The 17,859-nt window shown below is 34.0% G+C and overlaps 1 protein-coding gene across 1 annotated transcript in view; it reads right to left on the bottom strand.

Annotated features, from left to right (window-relative positions):
• Positions 1 to 14,062, bottom strand: part of LOC120777578 (probable G-protein coupled receptor 139) — a 39,959-nt gene extending 25,897 nt beyond the window's left edge. The window contains exons 1-2 of the mRNA XM_040108988.1: positions 13,793 to 14,062; positions 7,091 to 8,244 (exon numbers count right to left, since the gene is read on the bottom strand). Coding sequence (XP_039964922.1) covers positions 7,091 to 8,244; positions 13,793 to 13,854 — 1,216 coding nt within the window. The 5' untranslated portion in view covers positions 13,855 to 14,062. The remainder of the gene's footprint in view (positions 1 to 7,090; positions 8,245 to 13,792) is intronic.
• Between the last annotated feature and the right edge of the window lie 3,797 nt (positions 14,063 to 17,859).

Genomic DNA, 17,859 nt, shown 5'->3' with positions numbered 1-17,859 from the left:
TGCGAACGCAAGCATGGCTCGACTAGCATGCACGCAAGCATGGCTTAACTAGGCGTAAAGCTGGACCCCAGACTAACCTACTGGGTCCAAATCTAGCACGTCGCAGGAAAGGTAGCAAAGCAAAAAAAGGAACGCCACCCTGAAGTAATGCATAAGTGCCTCCAGATTGCGTAGAGGGAGGTTTTTAGTGACCTGCAAGTGGCACATATCATTGCTGTGATGGTCGCACTGATGATTTTCCTCCGCTTACCCGCAAAAGAAATATATTATATGCTTGTGTATAAAAAAGTATATGTATATATTAAACATATATGTATATATAGTATTCAAACTTATAACACCTGATTTAGCTTAAAATTCTCGAAATCCTGACCCCAACCTAATTAATACAGTAATTGTACAAAATTCCGTTTTAATTAATTTCAGCAAATAAAAATTAAAAATTCATAATTTATTCAGTGGATCTACGATAATACACATATTTGCATACACGCACATCTCTCCATGCAACTTTGATAAATGCGCCGTGTCTACGAAGTAAAAATTGCCTCAATTAGCAAATGCAAATACCCAAAAACCGTTCAACAAGTGGGGCATGTGGCGACGCATATAAATACTTTCATTATTTTTGCATTTGTTTGCGCACATGTCGTCGTATGTATGTGTGTATGTGACGCCTGCCCATATACATATATAACAAAATGTCACCCATATTTGGCGACAAAGCAAAAAATATTTGAAATATGAGTAAATTTGCTTGTTTTGCTAAATAAATAGAAAATGCAAGTATATCATTATTCATATGTGTGCGTGAAAGCGTTTTATTTGCCACCATTTATTTAAATTATGCCAACGCGCTGTTGCTTATTTATACATTTACAAGTGCTGGTACCATAAGCACCTGCTATAAATGATATTTAGGTACACATTGCCTGTACATATGTGAACTTGTAGCTGAAATGTATGCGCATTTGCATATGTAGACGATTTCTATGCGCAAATAACGGTGTTATTTTTCACGCTAAAGCGGCGCCTTAACACACAAATAAACACAAAGTACTTATACATACGTATATGTACGTATATATGTAGGTGGGAAAATTTATTTTTTAAGAGGACACTAAGCCCGCGCTTGGAAAATTAGTTGCAATAGAGAAAGAAAAATGGTTTTATTTAAAATTGTGGGAGTGAAATTGTGTGAGATAGTTTTTTTCTGTTTATAATATTTTATAATATTTACATACATATATACATAAATGTCTTTTGTGTGATAAATATGTTAATTATTGCAATTTCACAGCTTCTGTTCAGGCATTCGTATCTAACCGCTTTTTAACTGGTAGTTTAGAGGAATAAAAAGAAATGTGTTCGCGAATAATATTTATCAAGAAAACAACGAACGTTAACTTCAGCTGCACCATAGCTAATATACCCTTCACAAGTGCATTTCTTTTAGTAACTATGTGTTCAGTTTGTATGGCAGCTACATATATGCTATAGTAATCCGATCTGAAAAAATTTTTCGGAGTTTACATTGTAGCCTTAGAAAATAACCTGTGCCAACTTTTGTGAAGATACATTGTCAAATGTGAAAGTTTTCCATCTTCGTGGACACCGTTTTGACTCAATTGAGGATATAAAAGCTGAATCGAAGAAGGCTATGATGGCCAACACGACGGAGGATTTTTCCAAGTGCTATGATGACTGGAAAATTCGTTGGCGTAAGTGTATTGCAGCGGGAGGGGACTACTTTGAAGTACATAAAATGGACAAAATTCACCTTTCAATTTGATCACAGTATTATGTAAAGAGTGAGCAATGAAAGGATGAGTGAAAATTCTGAATTTTGGCAAAATGAAGTTTTCCCCAAAAAAGCAGTTCTTTTGTGAAAAACGTTTCACTTCAAAATGCCATGAAAAATCTTAATGTTTATGCAATATCGCTTTTCTGCTTTCATTAGCTGAAAAATGTTTTTAAAATCACGAAACATTTTCCTCACCGACTCTGAAAACAGTGTTATGAGAAAATTGGCTTCAATGTTTTGGGAACCCATTCGAAACAATTTTTTTGAACAACTTGATATTATATGAAAAATATCTTGAAATCCATATACTATACATTCGATATTTAAATAAAAAAAAATCGATATTTTGAAATTCACAAGTTCATATAATACCTTAAGTTGTTAAAAAATCTTGATTTTCATTTCAAATGTGCAACGTGTCGTATACGTAACATTTGACAACTCTTGTTTAGTTAAACTAGGAAATCTCATACGTGGGTTTAGAGTTCGTGGCGTTTTGCACATTACATCCAATCATTAAAATTAGTAAAAGACGCAGAAAATATGCGACAATAGTAGCGATTAAGAATAGAAAAATCGCAAAGCAATCGTAAATGTGTACTTAAGATTACTTTTATATCTAGGGATTTGGTAACCCTAGTGTTGAACTCTGGTAACTCACTACTTTATCGCAAATTGTGACATTTTTGATGTTAATCATAGGTAGGAGTGCAGCCCTATCGGGCTCAATTAATACTTGATGTGCCATTTTGATGGATGTTAATCATACTCAGAACGTTTTACCATGCTATCGCTATTTGGGACGTTTACAGTAACTTAAAATATTCATCTCGACCCAAAAAATGGATCTATATCACAAACATTTTCGCGTGATTATTTTTTATAACTTTCGCCGTGGTTTAACTCATCACTGAAATCATATAATGAATAGAGCTACATCGATGGTATGGTGGATTCATTTGAAATCAATTCATGAGGAATTTCGTGAATGGCGTCCCAAATCAGTTAATGCTCTATAAACTATTGCTGCTGTGCGCAAACTGATATTGCAAGATCATCATGTGACCTTTGGTGACATTGAGACAGCTATAGGCCTTAGTGCGATCAGCAAACATTCACGCTGGAACTTTGAAACGTCTATGACACCGAGAGAGCTGATGAATCGAGGATTTGGTCGTATGAGACCGTATGTAAACAGCAGTCGACTGTATGGGTGTTTCTAGTTGAGCCGAACATTGGGTTTGCCAATAGGTATGATATGATTTCTGTCGTTTCTGCCATTTTTAATACGCCATGATATGCGATCTTTTTCAGTGTATTAAAATTGTAAGCATTACAATTTTATCATGGAATGATATACGAAAAAACAACGTTTACAAATTATTCCATTTTATGATCAAAATAATCCCTCCCAGTTGCAGCTTTTCGAGCCCTTTTAAAATTTTATGTTCGTAATAGTCGTCCAGTATGTGCTTGCTATTCGTCGAATTGTTGAAAATTTTGAGCGTACTTTTTCTTTCCGTTCAGGCAAGTGTTGCTGGAGACCGCAATTTGTCGATTTCAAGTATTTCTCAAGAATTAGGAACGCAACTTGTTGCATTTTGAGAAAGGCTTTGAGCTTGCATTCATAAAAAAAGTATTCTCACTCAAAAGCTGAAGCCAATGGACCATCGCAAACGTCGAGCACCTGCTGATTTGGCTTCGAAACAACTTTAAAATTATATCGATTTTTTTAAGAAAATAATCTTCTCCGATGAAGCTCTTTAATCTGGAGTGATGCGGTAAATAAAGCTTTAGATTTTTGTGCGAAGCAAATCCTAAAATTATTCACGAACAACCTTTACCTTCACCTAAATTGACAATTTGGTGTGGTTTTTTGGTCTGGTGGAATCATCGGTCCCTACTTATTTTAAAACAAAGCTGTTAACAACGTAACTGTCAATGGAGAGCGGTATTGATAGATGATAACCAACTATTTATGGCCGCAATTACAAGAGGTGGATCTTGACAATTACTAGTTCCAAAAATGATGGAGCTTCGCACCACACAACACGTGCAACAGCCGCAATATTGCGAGAAAATTTTGGAAACTAGATTATTTCCAGAAATTGTGACATTGAAGGGCAAGAAGTTGTGTTTGAGCATCGTTAGACTACTTGTTGTGGGGTTATTTGAAGACATTGGTCTTTAGCAATAATTCAGATCATCTTCAAGCTTCAGAAGTCAATATTGAACGTGCTATTCATGACATACGAATTGATTTAGTGAAAAAAGTATTCGAAAGTGGGGTTCATCGAAATCGTTCTTGTGAAAGAAATCGGTGAGGTCATTACTAGGCATCATTGGTAATGACAAACGAAAAACAAAATATAGCGGAAGATTTGGGTAATACATTACAACTCATATGAAAAGCAAACGTATTTTATTTTAATTAATTTTAGATTCAAGTTTTTTTGGGATAATAATATATTTTTAGAAATACCCGATAGAATAACAGGCACTTACAGAGCACTATATATGACTTCTGGCTTGATGACTTAATATATAATATATTTATACAATTGAAATAGAAGGGTTTTATATACAGACATATTTAAACTAATAATATAACAGTATTACAGAAAATGTTTAAAGAAAACTCTCTAAAATATATTTCAACAAATGTAACGTATGCGCCACGTTGTTCGTTATTATATTTAAATATAATTGAAAGAAGCGTATTGTTTTTAAAGAAAGTAAGTTTTCGCTCAAATATCGATCTAATGAAGTAACTCTAATTGCTTTTTGAAAATATTACTTTAATGACTGAAACCATTGCAGTTCCTACTATCACTTGTCGCTTCCAACCGGACTGATTTACTCCTATAGATATACTATGAAGCTTTATTGCTAGCATACAGCACTATGTAAAAGTAAAAAAGCTATTAAAATGTTCTTTTCGAGTTCTTCCGTTCCAGACTTTATTTAATCTAAGTATTTTCTTTTAGTATAAATTTCTGTAAATTAAAATTCATAAAATAAAGAAGTAATTGATTGTATTTTTGCTTTGCATTGCATTTTATAGTTCAGAAAGTAGTTTCTAGAGTTCACAAATACAAAAAATTATAATGAAAATTTCAATGAAAAGGCTCTCGCAGCTGAACCTCGGCATTGTATCAAACAAATTGTCATAATCATTGTTGCTATTGCTTTTCTGCTTGTTGCTGTTGCTTTTCTGCTGCTTGACTTGTTAACAACCATTACAATGTTACAATTAATTATGTCGCTTTAACCCTCGCAGCGGGAAAAATGTCGCAAAAAGTCAAATATTATAAAGTTGTTCGAGTGGTTAAAGTGGGAAAAATTATTAATTGTTTAATTAAGTTTTTATTGCATTTTGTCATTTTGTCATTTTCCTTAGCTTTGTGCTTGGTTATTTGTGTTGGTCTCCCCGGGGGTGCCGGAATGTCATAGCAACGCCTTTGTAATTAATTTGATTTACGTTGTAATTGCAGTTGAGTGACTGAAAGGGTGCAAGAGCCATAGACAGTTGCACATAGACACATAGAAAACGGAGCAAAACAGTGGAGCATTGGATTGACTGCAGATCGAGAGAAGGCGGCAACAAGTTTTCTAGGAATGAATAAAACGTTTGGGAAACAATTAAAAAAGGAGACAAAACTGTCGAGCATAAAGAAAACATTTTATGAAATAGAAGAAGCAGAGTTGTAATAAATAAAGAAATAAAGGAGAGCGAAGATCGGGTGCAAACTGAATTAGTGAGAATTATATTTGTGTATGTTAGATTTTACTAAGTATTCCTTAAATCTTGGTATAAAAAATGTTGCCAGTGAATTCAAAATTCATTACTGGTGGCGTATAGGGATCGACTAAGATCACTTTTGGTATGAAAGCAACTTTCTCTTATAGCAGTCTCACGCCCATTTATAATAATATGGTATATTGATTAGTATCTGAAATTCTTGCCAAAAGTTAACTGAAAGTTATCCGAAAATTAACTGAATGTTAACCGAAAGTTAACCGAAAATTAACTGATATTTAACTGATAGTTAACCGAAATGTTCTATATAAAGTTATATATACAATCTTCATCAAACTTTAGTGGCTAAAGGTATGCATGGTATAATAATATGGTACATTGATTAGTATCCGAAACTCTAACCGAAATTTAACTGAAAATTATCCGAAAGTTCATTGAAAATTATCCGAAAGTTCACTGAAAGTTAACCGAAAATTAACTGAATGTTAACCGAAAGTTAACCGAATATTAACCAATAGTTAACTAAAATTTAACCGATAGCTAACCGATATTTTACTGAAAGTTATATATATATATCTACATCATACTTTAGTGACTAAAGACATGCCACCTTAACATACAAGTGTAAAGTGGGCAGTGCCAATTAGTAGGTCAAAATTTTCTTCTGATTACATTTTCTTACCCCAAATTTTAACGTTCTAACCTCGTTATTCAACTACTAATCACTTTCAGAAGTTTAAAAAGTACCGTTATACGAGGTTTGGGTCGGTTGTTACACAATTTGAGCCAGTATATTCAATATTCAAGGTTTTCAAGAAATTTTGTTAAGATAACTGTAATATAGTACTTTATGAAATATCAGCACAAAGTTGTTTAGAAAGCGGTGCCTCATCCACTTTTTAGATATTTTTAAATGCGCAAAAATCGAGTTTTGTAGCAGTTAAGGGGTATTTCAAGTGAATTGCTTTATGGGCGTGATGAACAACCCGATGCTGTCCATTTACCAAAGCAACTTTGTTCCAAACATCATCTTTCAACTAAAGTCATCGCCACTCTATAACTATCCAATACAGTTTCCAACGTCACAAACAACCGTTAGGTGTACAAAATAATACTACTCCTGTGCAACATGTTGCCTGAGTGCAAAAAGAGTTAAAAACATCGCATTTCGCGCACGGCTGGAAAGTTTTAATTAGCGTCGGGGCGTATGAGTTACTTTGAGCGCGACGTTAATGTGATGTCCCAGCGCACGGTCAGTGCAATTTGTTGGCCGCGAAATGCAAGTGAAAATTCGGCGTCACAACGACAAAGTGCTGACAGCGACCAAATGGCTCTAGAGACCGCACTGCCATAGCGAGCAGGCTATGTGAACTTTGTACTATCAGACAGCTGCCGCGCACACGAAATAATGAAATGACTAAAAATACGTATACATATATACTCACACTCATACACTGATATATGTACATATAACACACAATGATGCTCACAAAGTCATTTAGGCATTTACGTTTGCCACTACTTACTCAGCTTTAGGTAGCATTGCATGAGGAAGGCATCGCCCAGCATGGTGTTTAGCAGACCCATAATACCCTGCGGGAATTCGGTAATGAGAAAGAGCAATAAAACCGCCAAAAGCATACGCGTCGTGCGATCCGTTTGCTTCTCCTTCTCCAATGTTTTGCTGTTTTTGCGTGGCCGCTGCTCCAACACCTTCCCATTGACGATAGGCTTCATGCCGTTCGCCGCGTTGCTGGTGAGCATTTTGCGTCGGCGTTTGGCCTCCAACAGTGCCACTATCAGACGCACGGAAAGTATGGTGAGCGCGATGCAGGGTATCAGCTTGATGAGCACGCTGTAGATGAGGAAGGTTGAGTTGCGCAGCGATTTATTGTGCAGCGCCAAATCGCTGTGATACAGTTTATAGACGGTGATGTTATGGTGCGGCTGCTGCCATGGCGATACGGTTGTGGTTGCCACAGTGGTTAGCGTGGAGGCTGTAGTAATCATTATATCACTGGCATTCCACGATGCGGCAAATGTTGTTGCCGCAGCGCTGTCGTTTGTGATGGATGCATTTCCGGTGGCCCAAGCGGCTGCTGTAACCTGCGCCTGCAGCTGCTGCGTTTGATTTGCCATCTCATTGTGGTAATCGATTATGAACTGCGTCAGCGGTTCCGAGTATATGATTTTTCCATGCTCATCGATGGTCTCGAGAAATTCCACAATGGCGGAGACTAAGTAGAAGGATGGCGACACCACCAATATGCAAACAATGTACGCCGTGATGATGGTGAGTATGGTGGTGCGCATGCCACACCATATGCTGTTCTTCTGCGGATAGCCGACGGCTATATAGCGCCACACCGCCAGTGTGATGGTCAGCCATATGCTAATCGTGTGCAACACTTGTGCGAATATCGAGTGGAATTTGATGAAACACGCCCAGCCGTAGCTGAGGCGTTGCTCGCGTGTCAGCCGCTCGGCGAGTATGTAGTCATGTGTGGTGTAGGGTATATACTCGATCATGACGGCGAGGTCGGCCACCGCGAGCCCGGTGAGTATGGCATTGGTGGGTGAGCGCATCTCCTTGCGCGTCAACACGATTATGTTGAGTGTGTTCGCCACGGTGCCTAGTATGCAGACGATGAGCGAGATGTAGCCATGCCAAATTTTGTAGCTGTAAAGAAAGAGCAGTTAGCGGTATAAATATGAAGTATATGTTGAAAAAAATGTGATTTGGAGAGGAATTAGTAATAATAAAATAAAGTAAAAATGATTTAAATAAAACGAAATGGAATTAAATTAAATTAAATTAAATTAAATAAATTGAATTTAATTAAATTAAACTAAATTGAACCAAATAAATAAAAATAAAAATTAACCATAATAAAATGAATAAAGCACTACTTGGTCGCAGTTATAGTAATTCCAAAGAGAATCCAAGTCGAATATTGCGTATGAGTAACCTAAAGTCGTTGAGTTAAATGTGTCCAATATGATCATATACTGCGTATGAGTTATATAAATTCCGGAATATAATATATGTTTGTAATATGAACAAAATAAATTAAAATAAAATCAATAAAATAAAATAAAATAAAATGAGATAAATATAAAAAATAAAATAAAATAAAATAAAATAAAATAAAATAAAATATAAATAAAATAAAATAAAATAAAATAAAAATAAAATAAAATAAAATAAAATAAAATAAAATAAAATAAAATAAAATAAAATAAAATAAAATAAAATAAAATAAAATAAATAAATAAAAAAATAAAAAAATAAAATAAAATAAAATAAAATTAAATCAGACAGGCAGTGTTCTAGATAAATATTTTTTTGTAAGTTTTAAATTGACAAGAGTTGAAATTTTTAACTTTATATTATTTTTTGATCTGCATGCTTGAAATGTTAGATGGTTGTTTAGATAGTTATTTACTTACATTACAAAAACGCAGAATATTGAAAAGGGATTAATAATATGAATTCCCTATTTTTATGGCACTTCAAAATTCACCTGGAATTCATGCCTCTAGACTAGAATATTCTTTAAGTTTCTTAATAAAAGAAAAATAAACTTTTATGCAGATCTTCATCTTAATTTTGACCGGCCAGTGTGACTGGCAGCGAATTATTCCAGTTATCTGATCTAAAAAAAGTATTCGGAGATGTGGCCTTGGCAAAAATTTCATGAAGAATTCAAAAAAACAAAAATTCTTCTATACAAGAAATTGACTTATTTCTTTATTTATATTATTATTGAATTTGATGGCAACTGTGTTTTGTAATTCTCCGATGGCAGCGATTTTGATAAATGAGCAGCTTTTTGGTGAGATATGGACGTGTGTAAAATTTCTGACCGATAACTCAAAACCTGGGCTGGTTTCCACATATACAGACATGCAGGCGGATATGGCTAAATCGTCTCAGTTCATACCGCTGATATACATAAGTACATACATATGTACATATACATATATGTATGTATGTATATATTTTTTCCGGCCAAGTTTTTAGTTTTAAATTCAGAAATAAGAATATTGGTGATTTTAGTAATTTTTGAATGTTAAAAACAATATTATTTCTTAAGAAAATTTTAATAATTTTCTGATTCTTCAAAAATAAATAACATTTCTTGAGAAAATTTAAATAAGTTTTTCATTTAAAAAACATTATTTCTTGAGAAAATTTTATAATTTTTTTTACTCAGAAAAAAATTTTATGTGTTAAGAAAGCTTTAATATTTTTCGGAATTTTCGAAAAAATATTATTTGAAAACAATTTTTTTAAATAACTTTCCGTTTCAAAAATAAATTACTTCTTAATAAAATTTAAATAATAATTCTGAATTTCCAACAAATATGATTTTTAAGGAAATTTCAATAATTTTCTAAATTTTCAAAAGAATATTATTTCTGAAGCAAACTTTATAATTTTTTGAATTTAGAAAAAATTATTGATTCAAAAGAAAGTTTTAATAATATCCTTAATTTACAACAAAATATTATTTCAAAACAATTTTTTTTAAATAATTTTCCTTTTAAAAAATATGATATTTCTTAACAAAATTTCAATAATTTTCTGAATTTTAAAAAAATATTATTTTTTAAGAAAATCTTAATAATTTTCTGAACTTTCAAAAAAATATAATATTATTTTTTAAGAAAATTTCAATAATTTTCTGAATTTTCAAAAAATATTATTTTTTTAAGAAAATTTTAATAATTTTCTGAATTTTCAAAAATATATAATTTTTTAAGAAGACTTTAATAATTTTCTGAATGTTCAAAAAATATTATTTTTAATGAAAATTTACATAATTTTCTGAATTTTCAAAAAAAAAAAAAGATTTCTTACGAAAATTTTAATGATATTATGAATTTTCAAAAAAAAAAATTATTTCATACGAAAATTTTCATAATTTACTCTTTCAAAAAATATTATTTTCTAAGAAAATTTTATTAATTTTATGAATTTTCAACAAAATATTACTTCTTAGAGAATTTTAATAATTTTATGTTTCAAAAAACAAAAAAATAATATGAAAACTGGAATAAACTTCTGCTTACGCTGACAAATTAAAATTAATTTATCTCAAAGACTTTTGAGAAAAAACAACTCTTCAAAACGCAATTTTGTGCCCATTTTATGCCACAAGCGCCAAATTCATCTCCCACAAGTAAAGATAGTATATCAGCAGAAGAGAAATGCAAATGCAACCATAGTCATAAACACAACGACAGTGCAACGCACACACACACAAGTAATCACGCGAGCTTACCACTAACCGTTTGTCTCCACTAACTCTCGTTATAGCTGCTGGGACGTTCGCTTTATTTATTAATTTTGCGCTGCAAATGTATTGCGTTGCGTATACGCCAAGTACGCCGCGGCAAGCACATTTGCGGTTCGTTAATTGCTTCCGAGCAATCCACTTCCATCGCTTTCCATCCTCCACACAATACACCGTCTAACATTACATGCTTCTACGCGACGTGGCAAAAACCATTAGCGTGTTTGCATGCGTGTAATTGTGTGTGTTGGTGTTCCTGCGTGTTGTGACACAAACAGAAAAACACAGTGATTGTCGTATTTGAGCTCTCACTGCGTATTTTAGTTGTTGTCATACGTTTACGTTTACGCACGTAATGTGCTTACGTTGTACCCGCACATTTGTGTTGTGTTCTGCTGTTGCTGTTTTTGGTGTTGTTGGTGTGTGAGTGCGCTGGCATTTAATGTCTACATTAATGTGTTGACATTATAAAAACTTTGTTGCCAATGCCATGTGCGCGCGTTCGTATCTTCCTACCTTGTTTGCGCTAATGCAATTGCCGAGCGGCTGCTTTGTTCATTTCGCGCATGTGTGCGTGTGTGCTGCGTGCGCATTGTAAATGTGCTTGGCGTGCTATTTGGCGCTTGTTCGCTTGCCACGTGTGGTAAGGAGCATCATCGTTTAAATTAATTATACTCACATATGCAATAAACATGTAAGTATGGGAATGCGTGTGCGTGCACCTGGTATGATACTCACTGGTACAAGAGGATGTATAATGGCTTCATTAATGATTTGAGACGTTAAGCAGTGAAAAACAGAAACATTGATTATTTTCCGCTTTGTCAACACAATTATACTTTCGCTTACTTCTTGATAGAATTTGAACAGTATTTTTGTGAATTTACTTCGAATATACCGAAGTCATAATACCTTACACAAATAAAAAAACTTCTCACAACTTAATTTGATTCCGATCGTTTCATTGGTATGACAGCTATATGCTATAGTGGTACTATATCAGCGATTTCGCAAACGAAAAAGTTTTTGGGGAATAGAAGGCGATGGAAAAATTTCAGATCGATATCTCATAAACTGAGTGATAAGTACCGACAGACAAACAGACGGACACAGCTAAACCGGCATAGCTTGTCAGTCTGATAATTTCACAGATGCTTCTCCTAAATTTTAAGTGTTTCCTTGTCTGGGGAATATGGGACCTTTTCACAGTAATTAGTTGCTACTTGACGCCAAGCGACATGATACAAGAATTTTAAGAAAAACTCGACAATATTGAGGACACAGCCAGGTCTATAGAAGGTCAACTAATTATCGTCGAAGACCTAAATTCGAAAGCCGCGGAGTGAGATATACCAAACACGGACTCAAGAGGAAAGCGCATTTCAGAAATGGGTGCGTGGCTTGGTCTAGTAGTGCTCAATACGGGAAATTCAATGACGTTTAGAAGACCGGAATGCGAGGAAACTTTAACAGACATTATCCTATCATCAGAAAGCATGGCAGGCTAAAGAAGAAATGAAGAGTCCTATAAGATTACACTGGCAGCGATCATCAGTACAATTTTTTTACGACGACACCGTAAACAGCACAGGAAAAATATTGGAAAATGAAAGTAGAACATTGCGAAACTAAATACTTCACAATAAACAACCAGAATCCATCTAGTGACTCCCCAAAAATGGCAACGCAATGTGGCGAGCACACAATGCTTAATATAACAGGGGCCTGTCAAAACTAAATGATCAATGTTTCCCCCAACAAATATAAAGCAGCAGTTTACTGATGAACAGAAAATATCGCCCAACTCAGACGTACATGCTGATCCATCCGCCATCGCAGATCCTATCCTATCAATACCAAGCAGCAAAAAAAGAGCTGAAGCATGCCATCATTGATAGAAAAATAAAAAATGGGAAGAACTACGTGGGGATGTTAACAAAAAAAACTGGGGACTTGGGTATGAAATAGTAATGAAGAAACTCGACGCTCGAGCAAAGCCCCCTGACTTAACCGCTGCCAAAATCGATTACATCGCAAAAGTGCTCACACACTGGCTAGTGATCCAGAACAGACTCTAATATTTGGGAAAATCTCCCAGTTTACCCTTGAAGAGCTGCAAGTAGCCACTGGCAAGCTCAAAGTCATCAAATCAACTGGTTCCCAGCAGAAGTCCTAAAAATAATTACTGCAGAGCGACCGACAGTACTTTTACAACGCCTGTCTCGAATCCAGAATATTCCCTGAAGCCTGGAAAAAGCAACGGCTGATATTAATCTGTAAGGGAAAAGGAGATCCCAACTTGACATCAGCATACCGTCCACTACGCATGCTTGGCACAGAGGGAAGGCTCTCTGAAAGGCTGATTAAACCCAGATTCGAAGCGGCTGTCAACGAAGTTGTAGAACTTACCCCTAGAAAACATCGCTTTAGACTCAGCAGATCAAATCTAGGAGCTACAAAGTGCGTCATTGAAAGTGTAGAAGCCGCATAGCTTAGATGACATAAGTACAAAAGAATAGTGTTGCTGGCGACTTTAGTAGTCCGAAACACATTCAACAGCGCTAGATGGGTGGATCTGATCGACGCTCTCGAAATAAGCTTTGGAATCTCTGACCACTTCAGAGCTGTTATACGGAGCTGTATTAGTAACAGAAAACTGCTGTATCAAACTAGAAAGGGATCACGGCTGATGATTGTCAAATTAAGAGCAACACAAGGATCCATTCTAAGCCCTGACTTGTGGAACATCTGTTATGACACTATACAAAAACTTAGAAAAACTTGAAATGCCAGACGAACCGAACTTAATTAGCTCCACGGACGATATTGCAGCTGTAATTACAGCAACTAAGTATTTCTCACCTTTTTACTCTTTTAATGGGTTTTGAAAACACACCCATATCTAACTGCAAATAACTGGATATTTACCTGGTGTGAAAATTATCGAGGCCGCTGCCACAGTAAATCGTCTGTGATTCATTGGATGCCATTATGTTGATGTCATTTAATTGTCGTTGTTTGTGGAAGCTTCAGTTAACAGCTGTGCTTTGAGGTTGCCACTGTGATTAAATGAGGTTTCGTTGCCACCCGCAGGTGCGTTGCTCGTTGCATTTAATTTCTTTTATAAACTGCAAGTACGGTTTTAATTATAGCTCAGCATGCACACTTTGTGTTGAGAGTCGGTTCGTGCTGCGTCGGTTCTCACAGCGGACACCTGAAAATGCAGGAGATATACTTGTATGTAGTTTAAAATATCCAATTATAAAAGTATATATACAATGTTTATGAATATGAAAGTCTAAAATACAAGGCATACGTTATTGAAAATGAATTTAATGGCAACCCTGTTGCAACTGCGACTTATATTAGATCTAAGTTTTATAGTGTTAACATTTTAATTTAGCTTTGGCGTTTTTGAAATTGAAATTTTGTTAAGTACTAATAGTTGGCTACCCTAGATTCATTCATTCATGATTTCAGTCATTAACTTTTATTAAATATTTCAAAACTTGGTAACTCTACTTAGACAATCACTCAAAGTGTTAATTTTTAGCACCTGAAAGGCTATATAAATACTACAAGTACATACATATATGCTTCCGAAAATTTTCTTTTTAAGATATTTTGTTTTTGATTTTCAAATTTGCGGAAGAGTGGTAACTCTGTCAGTTAAAATTTTCGGTGAAACTATTTGTAAAGACTTGTATAGACTTATTATCAGTACCAAGCAGATTGATTTAAAAAGCTATAATTGTGTTTACGAATGTACGAATAAAAAAATGTGGCAACCCTATAATTTTTTTTTTACTAATCTAGTTGAAATAAAGTTTTACAAAATTTTAAATTTAAATTATTGCGGTAATTGTTTTTTTTTCAATTAAGTTTGCACATTCATGAAAGGTGGCAACACTGCACATTTTACTGTTTGTATAGACTTGTTATTAGTGTCAAGCAGATTGATTTAAAACGCTATAAATAAGTAGCAAACTTTGCTAATAAAAAAATGTGGCAACCCTTTAAATTTTTTTTTACTAATTTAGCTGAAATAAAGTTTTAAAAAATTTTAAATTTTAATTATTGCCGTAAACTTTCCTTTTTGAATTAAGGTTTCACATTCGTGTAAGGTGGCAACACTGCAAATTTCATGTTTACATAATAGACTAACATGAAGAAAAGCTTCCAACATTTTTTTGTATTTTTGGTAGAAATTTAGTTTCCGAGCTTCACAAGGGTAGCCATTTGTACGAGCTGGCAACCGATTAAAATTTTTTGTGACTGTCTTTCAATTCTGCATTTCAATAGGTTGCAAATACTATGTGAAAATAATTCTATTGCATCATTTTAAATTTATTATGTACATACATATATTGGAATTTTTCTCTTTACTTTGAGATTGATAAACATTTGTGAAAGCTGGTAACACTGAACAAAATTTTTTTGTACGTGGCTCTTCTGGGGTCCACATTTATGCTTAGTTTTCAGTAAATTTGTGTATTGAATTTGATAAGTTAAAAAACGTATGAAAGTTGGCAACGCTGCAACAAGAATTTTATTTTGTTCTAAAGTTAATTTTGCAATATTTACTACCTCTTTAATTGTGAATTTCGTTTTTTATTTGAAAAGCTTACTCATTTATAAGAGGTGGCATCACTGCCTACATTCTTTTACGAGACTTTTGTAAGTAAGTTTTGCATCATTTAAAATCTTTTTAAATGTGAAATGCTTTTTTTTTATTTGGTAAGGCTATTAATTTATGAAAGGTAGCAACACTACACGAAAATAGTTTGCGATACTTCTCTAAGTAAATTTTGCAACATTTAAAATCTGTTTCATTGTGATTTTCATTTTATTATGTGAAAAGTTTTTTTTATTTTTGAGAGGTGGCAACACTGCGCAAAAATATTTTGCCATACTTTTCTAAGTAAGTTTTGCAACATTTAAAATCTGTTTAATTGTGATTTTCGTTTTTTTATGTGATAAGTTTACTAATTTTTGAGAGGTGGCAACTCTGCACATTTTTTTCTTTCACGAGACTTTTTTAAATAAATTTTGCATTATTTAAAATCTGTTTAATTGTGAATTCCTTTTGTTATTTGATAAGGCTACTCATTTATGAAAGGTGGCAACACTGCGAAAAAATTTCTCTATAAGAAACTGACATTAGGTAAATTTTTCAACATGTTGCAAACTGATTTTGCCACATTTTTTTTTGGAATTTCACACGGTTTGTCCTTTGCAAAAGCTGGCAACCCTTCACATGTTTTTTTGACTCTCCACTTTTTGTTTTATAACATTTCGAATCTTAACTGCTGGAATTGTTTTTTTTAGTATAATAATGTTTGAATTTTGTAAAATCTGGCAACGCTGCACAAAAAGTTTTTGCGCTGAACGCTTCTAAAGCAATATTTTTTTAATTTAAACCAGTTCTATTGTAAATTTTTTGTATTTGCTATTGACAGGGTTACAAATTTGGGATACCTGGCAACACTGCACAAAAATGTTTTGACACGGGACTGCTTTTTATGCTGTTTAAAATGTTTTTGCTAAAATTGGATGTGGGAATTAATCTAGCACATAATTTCACTAGCAACTCAATGAATATAAATTTACAATTTTCTGCAGTGCAACACTTTCAAATCACAACTTCAAAGGCGCAGGTAATCTCGTAGCATTAAAAATAAGTATGTAGAACACTTATATAATTATACATTTGTTTTCAAGCTGAGAAGCTTATGTTGTTAATATTATTATTTTTGTGCTTCCAACTCAGTGGCATAAAAGCGTAATCGCTGAGCGGTGAAATCTCACTTAAGTAGCTTTAAAGCGGATAATAGCAGAGATTTCCATAAAAAGCGCATAATGATTGAATGACTAATAAAAGAACGCGATTAAGGTAAGCTCGGAAGTATTTCTGCGAACTACTACAATCTGCAATTGTCTGCTCGTGAATAGGTTTATGTGATCGAACTCGCAATGACCCAATAAAAGTGGCAACGTTGAAATTATCGGAAGCAGGTGGTAAACAGTTATTGTAGGATGAATTGAGGAGCACAATTGTTAAGTGAACTACTTTCTGGGCACTTGTATGTTTATTTTTATGCGTGACATATCGGTATGTTATACACAGCTGAGTTGCTTTTTTAAAATGGTGGCATATGACGTATGAGTAACATTGCTGTGAAGAGGAAGAAAGTGACCGAAAAAACATTCTTATTGCTAAAGAAGAGGTGAAAGGTGAAAGAGTATTCTCGTGTGAATATATATGTAAATAAAATGTGTAATAATAATCTTTCATTTTATTCATTTTAAATAATTTTTTGTATTTTTTTGTATTTTTTATTAGTTTTTTTATTTTCAAATGTATATTAAATATACATTTTCAATATTTTCCAACTAAGTACCTCATTAAATGGTACAAAATTAATCCATCGACTTGCATTATCATTTCTGCGCATAAACCACTCTTTATAACGCCTAGCTACAATTCAAAATATTAGTCGCCCAATCTAAATTGGCTGATCTTCAGCGAGCACTAAGCAGCAACCTCCTACTATCAACAATGATTATTATAAAAATTGCACCCACAAGCAGTGCTGTTGTTGTTTTAGCTGTTATCTCACTTTATACGCTGTTTGAATTGCCAATGAAACATGAAAGTAATGTATTATCATTCAGCAAACAGCGCCGCCTGAGCGACAGGAGCATGAGCGCGGTTGCCATTGACTTTTTGCGCGCAGCTTTGAGTTTTTTCTCGCATATTTTTTCCGTTCATTCCATTTCTTTCAATAATGAACCATCGACAGCATCTTAAGCTGCTTTTTATTTCTTTTGTAACAGGTTTTATTTTTGCTATTTTTTTTGCCTCTTTCATCGTTTTTGTCTCGCCTGCCTGCTGAACTCCGGCAGTCTTTGCGCTTCACACGAAAATTTGTTGCGATTCATTGCGTTTCAATGGCAGCAATGATTATCAGCGCAAATATATCAAACTTTATATG

The sequence above is a fragment of the Bactrocera tryoni genome, chromosome 5, assembly GCF_016617805.1.
Source record: "Bactrocera tryoni isolate S06 chromosome 5, CSIRO_BtryS06_freeze2, whole genome shotgun sequence".
Taxonomy (NCBI): Eukaryota; Metazoa; Arthropoda; class Insecta; order Diptera; family Tephritidae; genus Bactrocera; species Bactrocera tryoni.
Note: the sequence above shows the minus strand (reverse complement) of the source record. Positions and strands in the feature narration are given on the sequence as shown.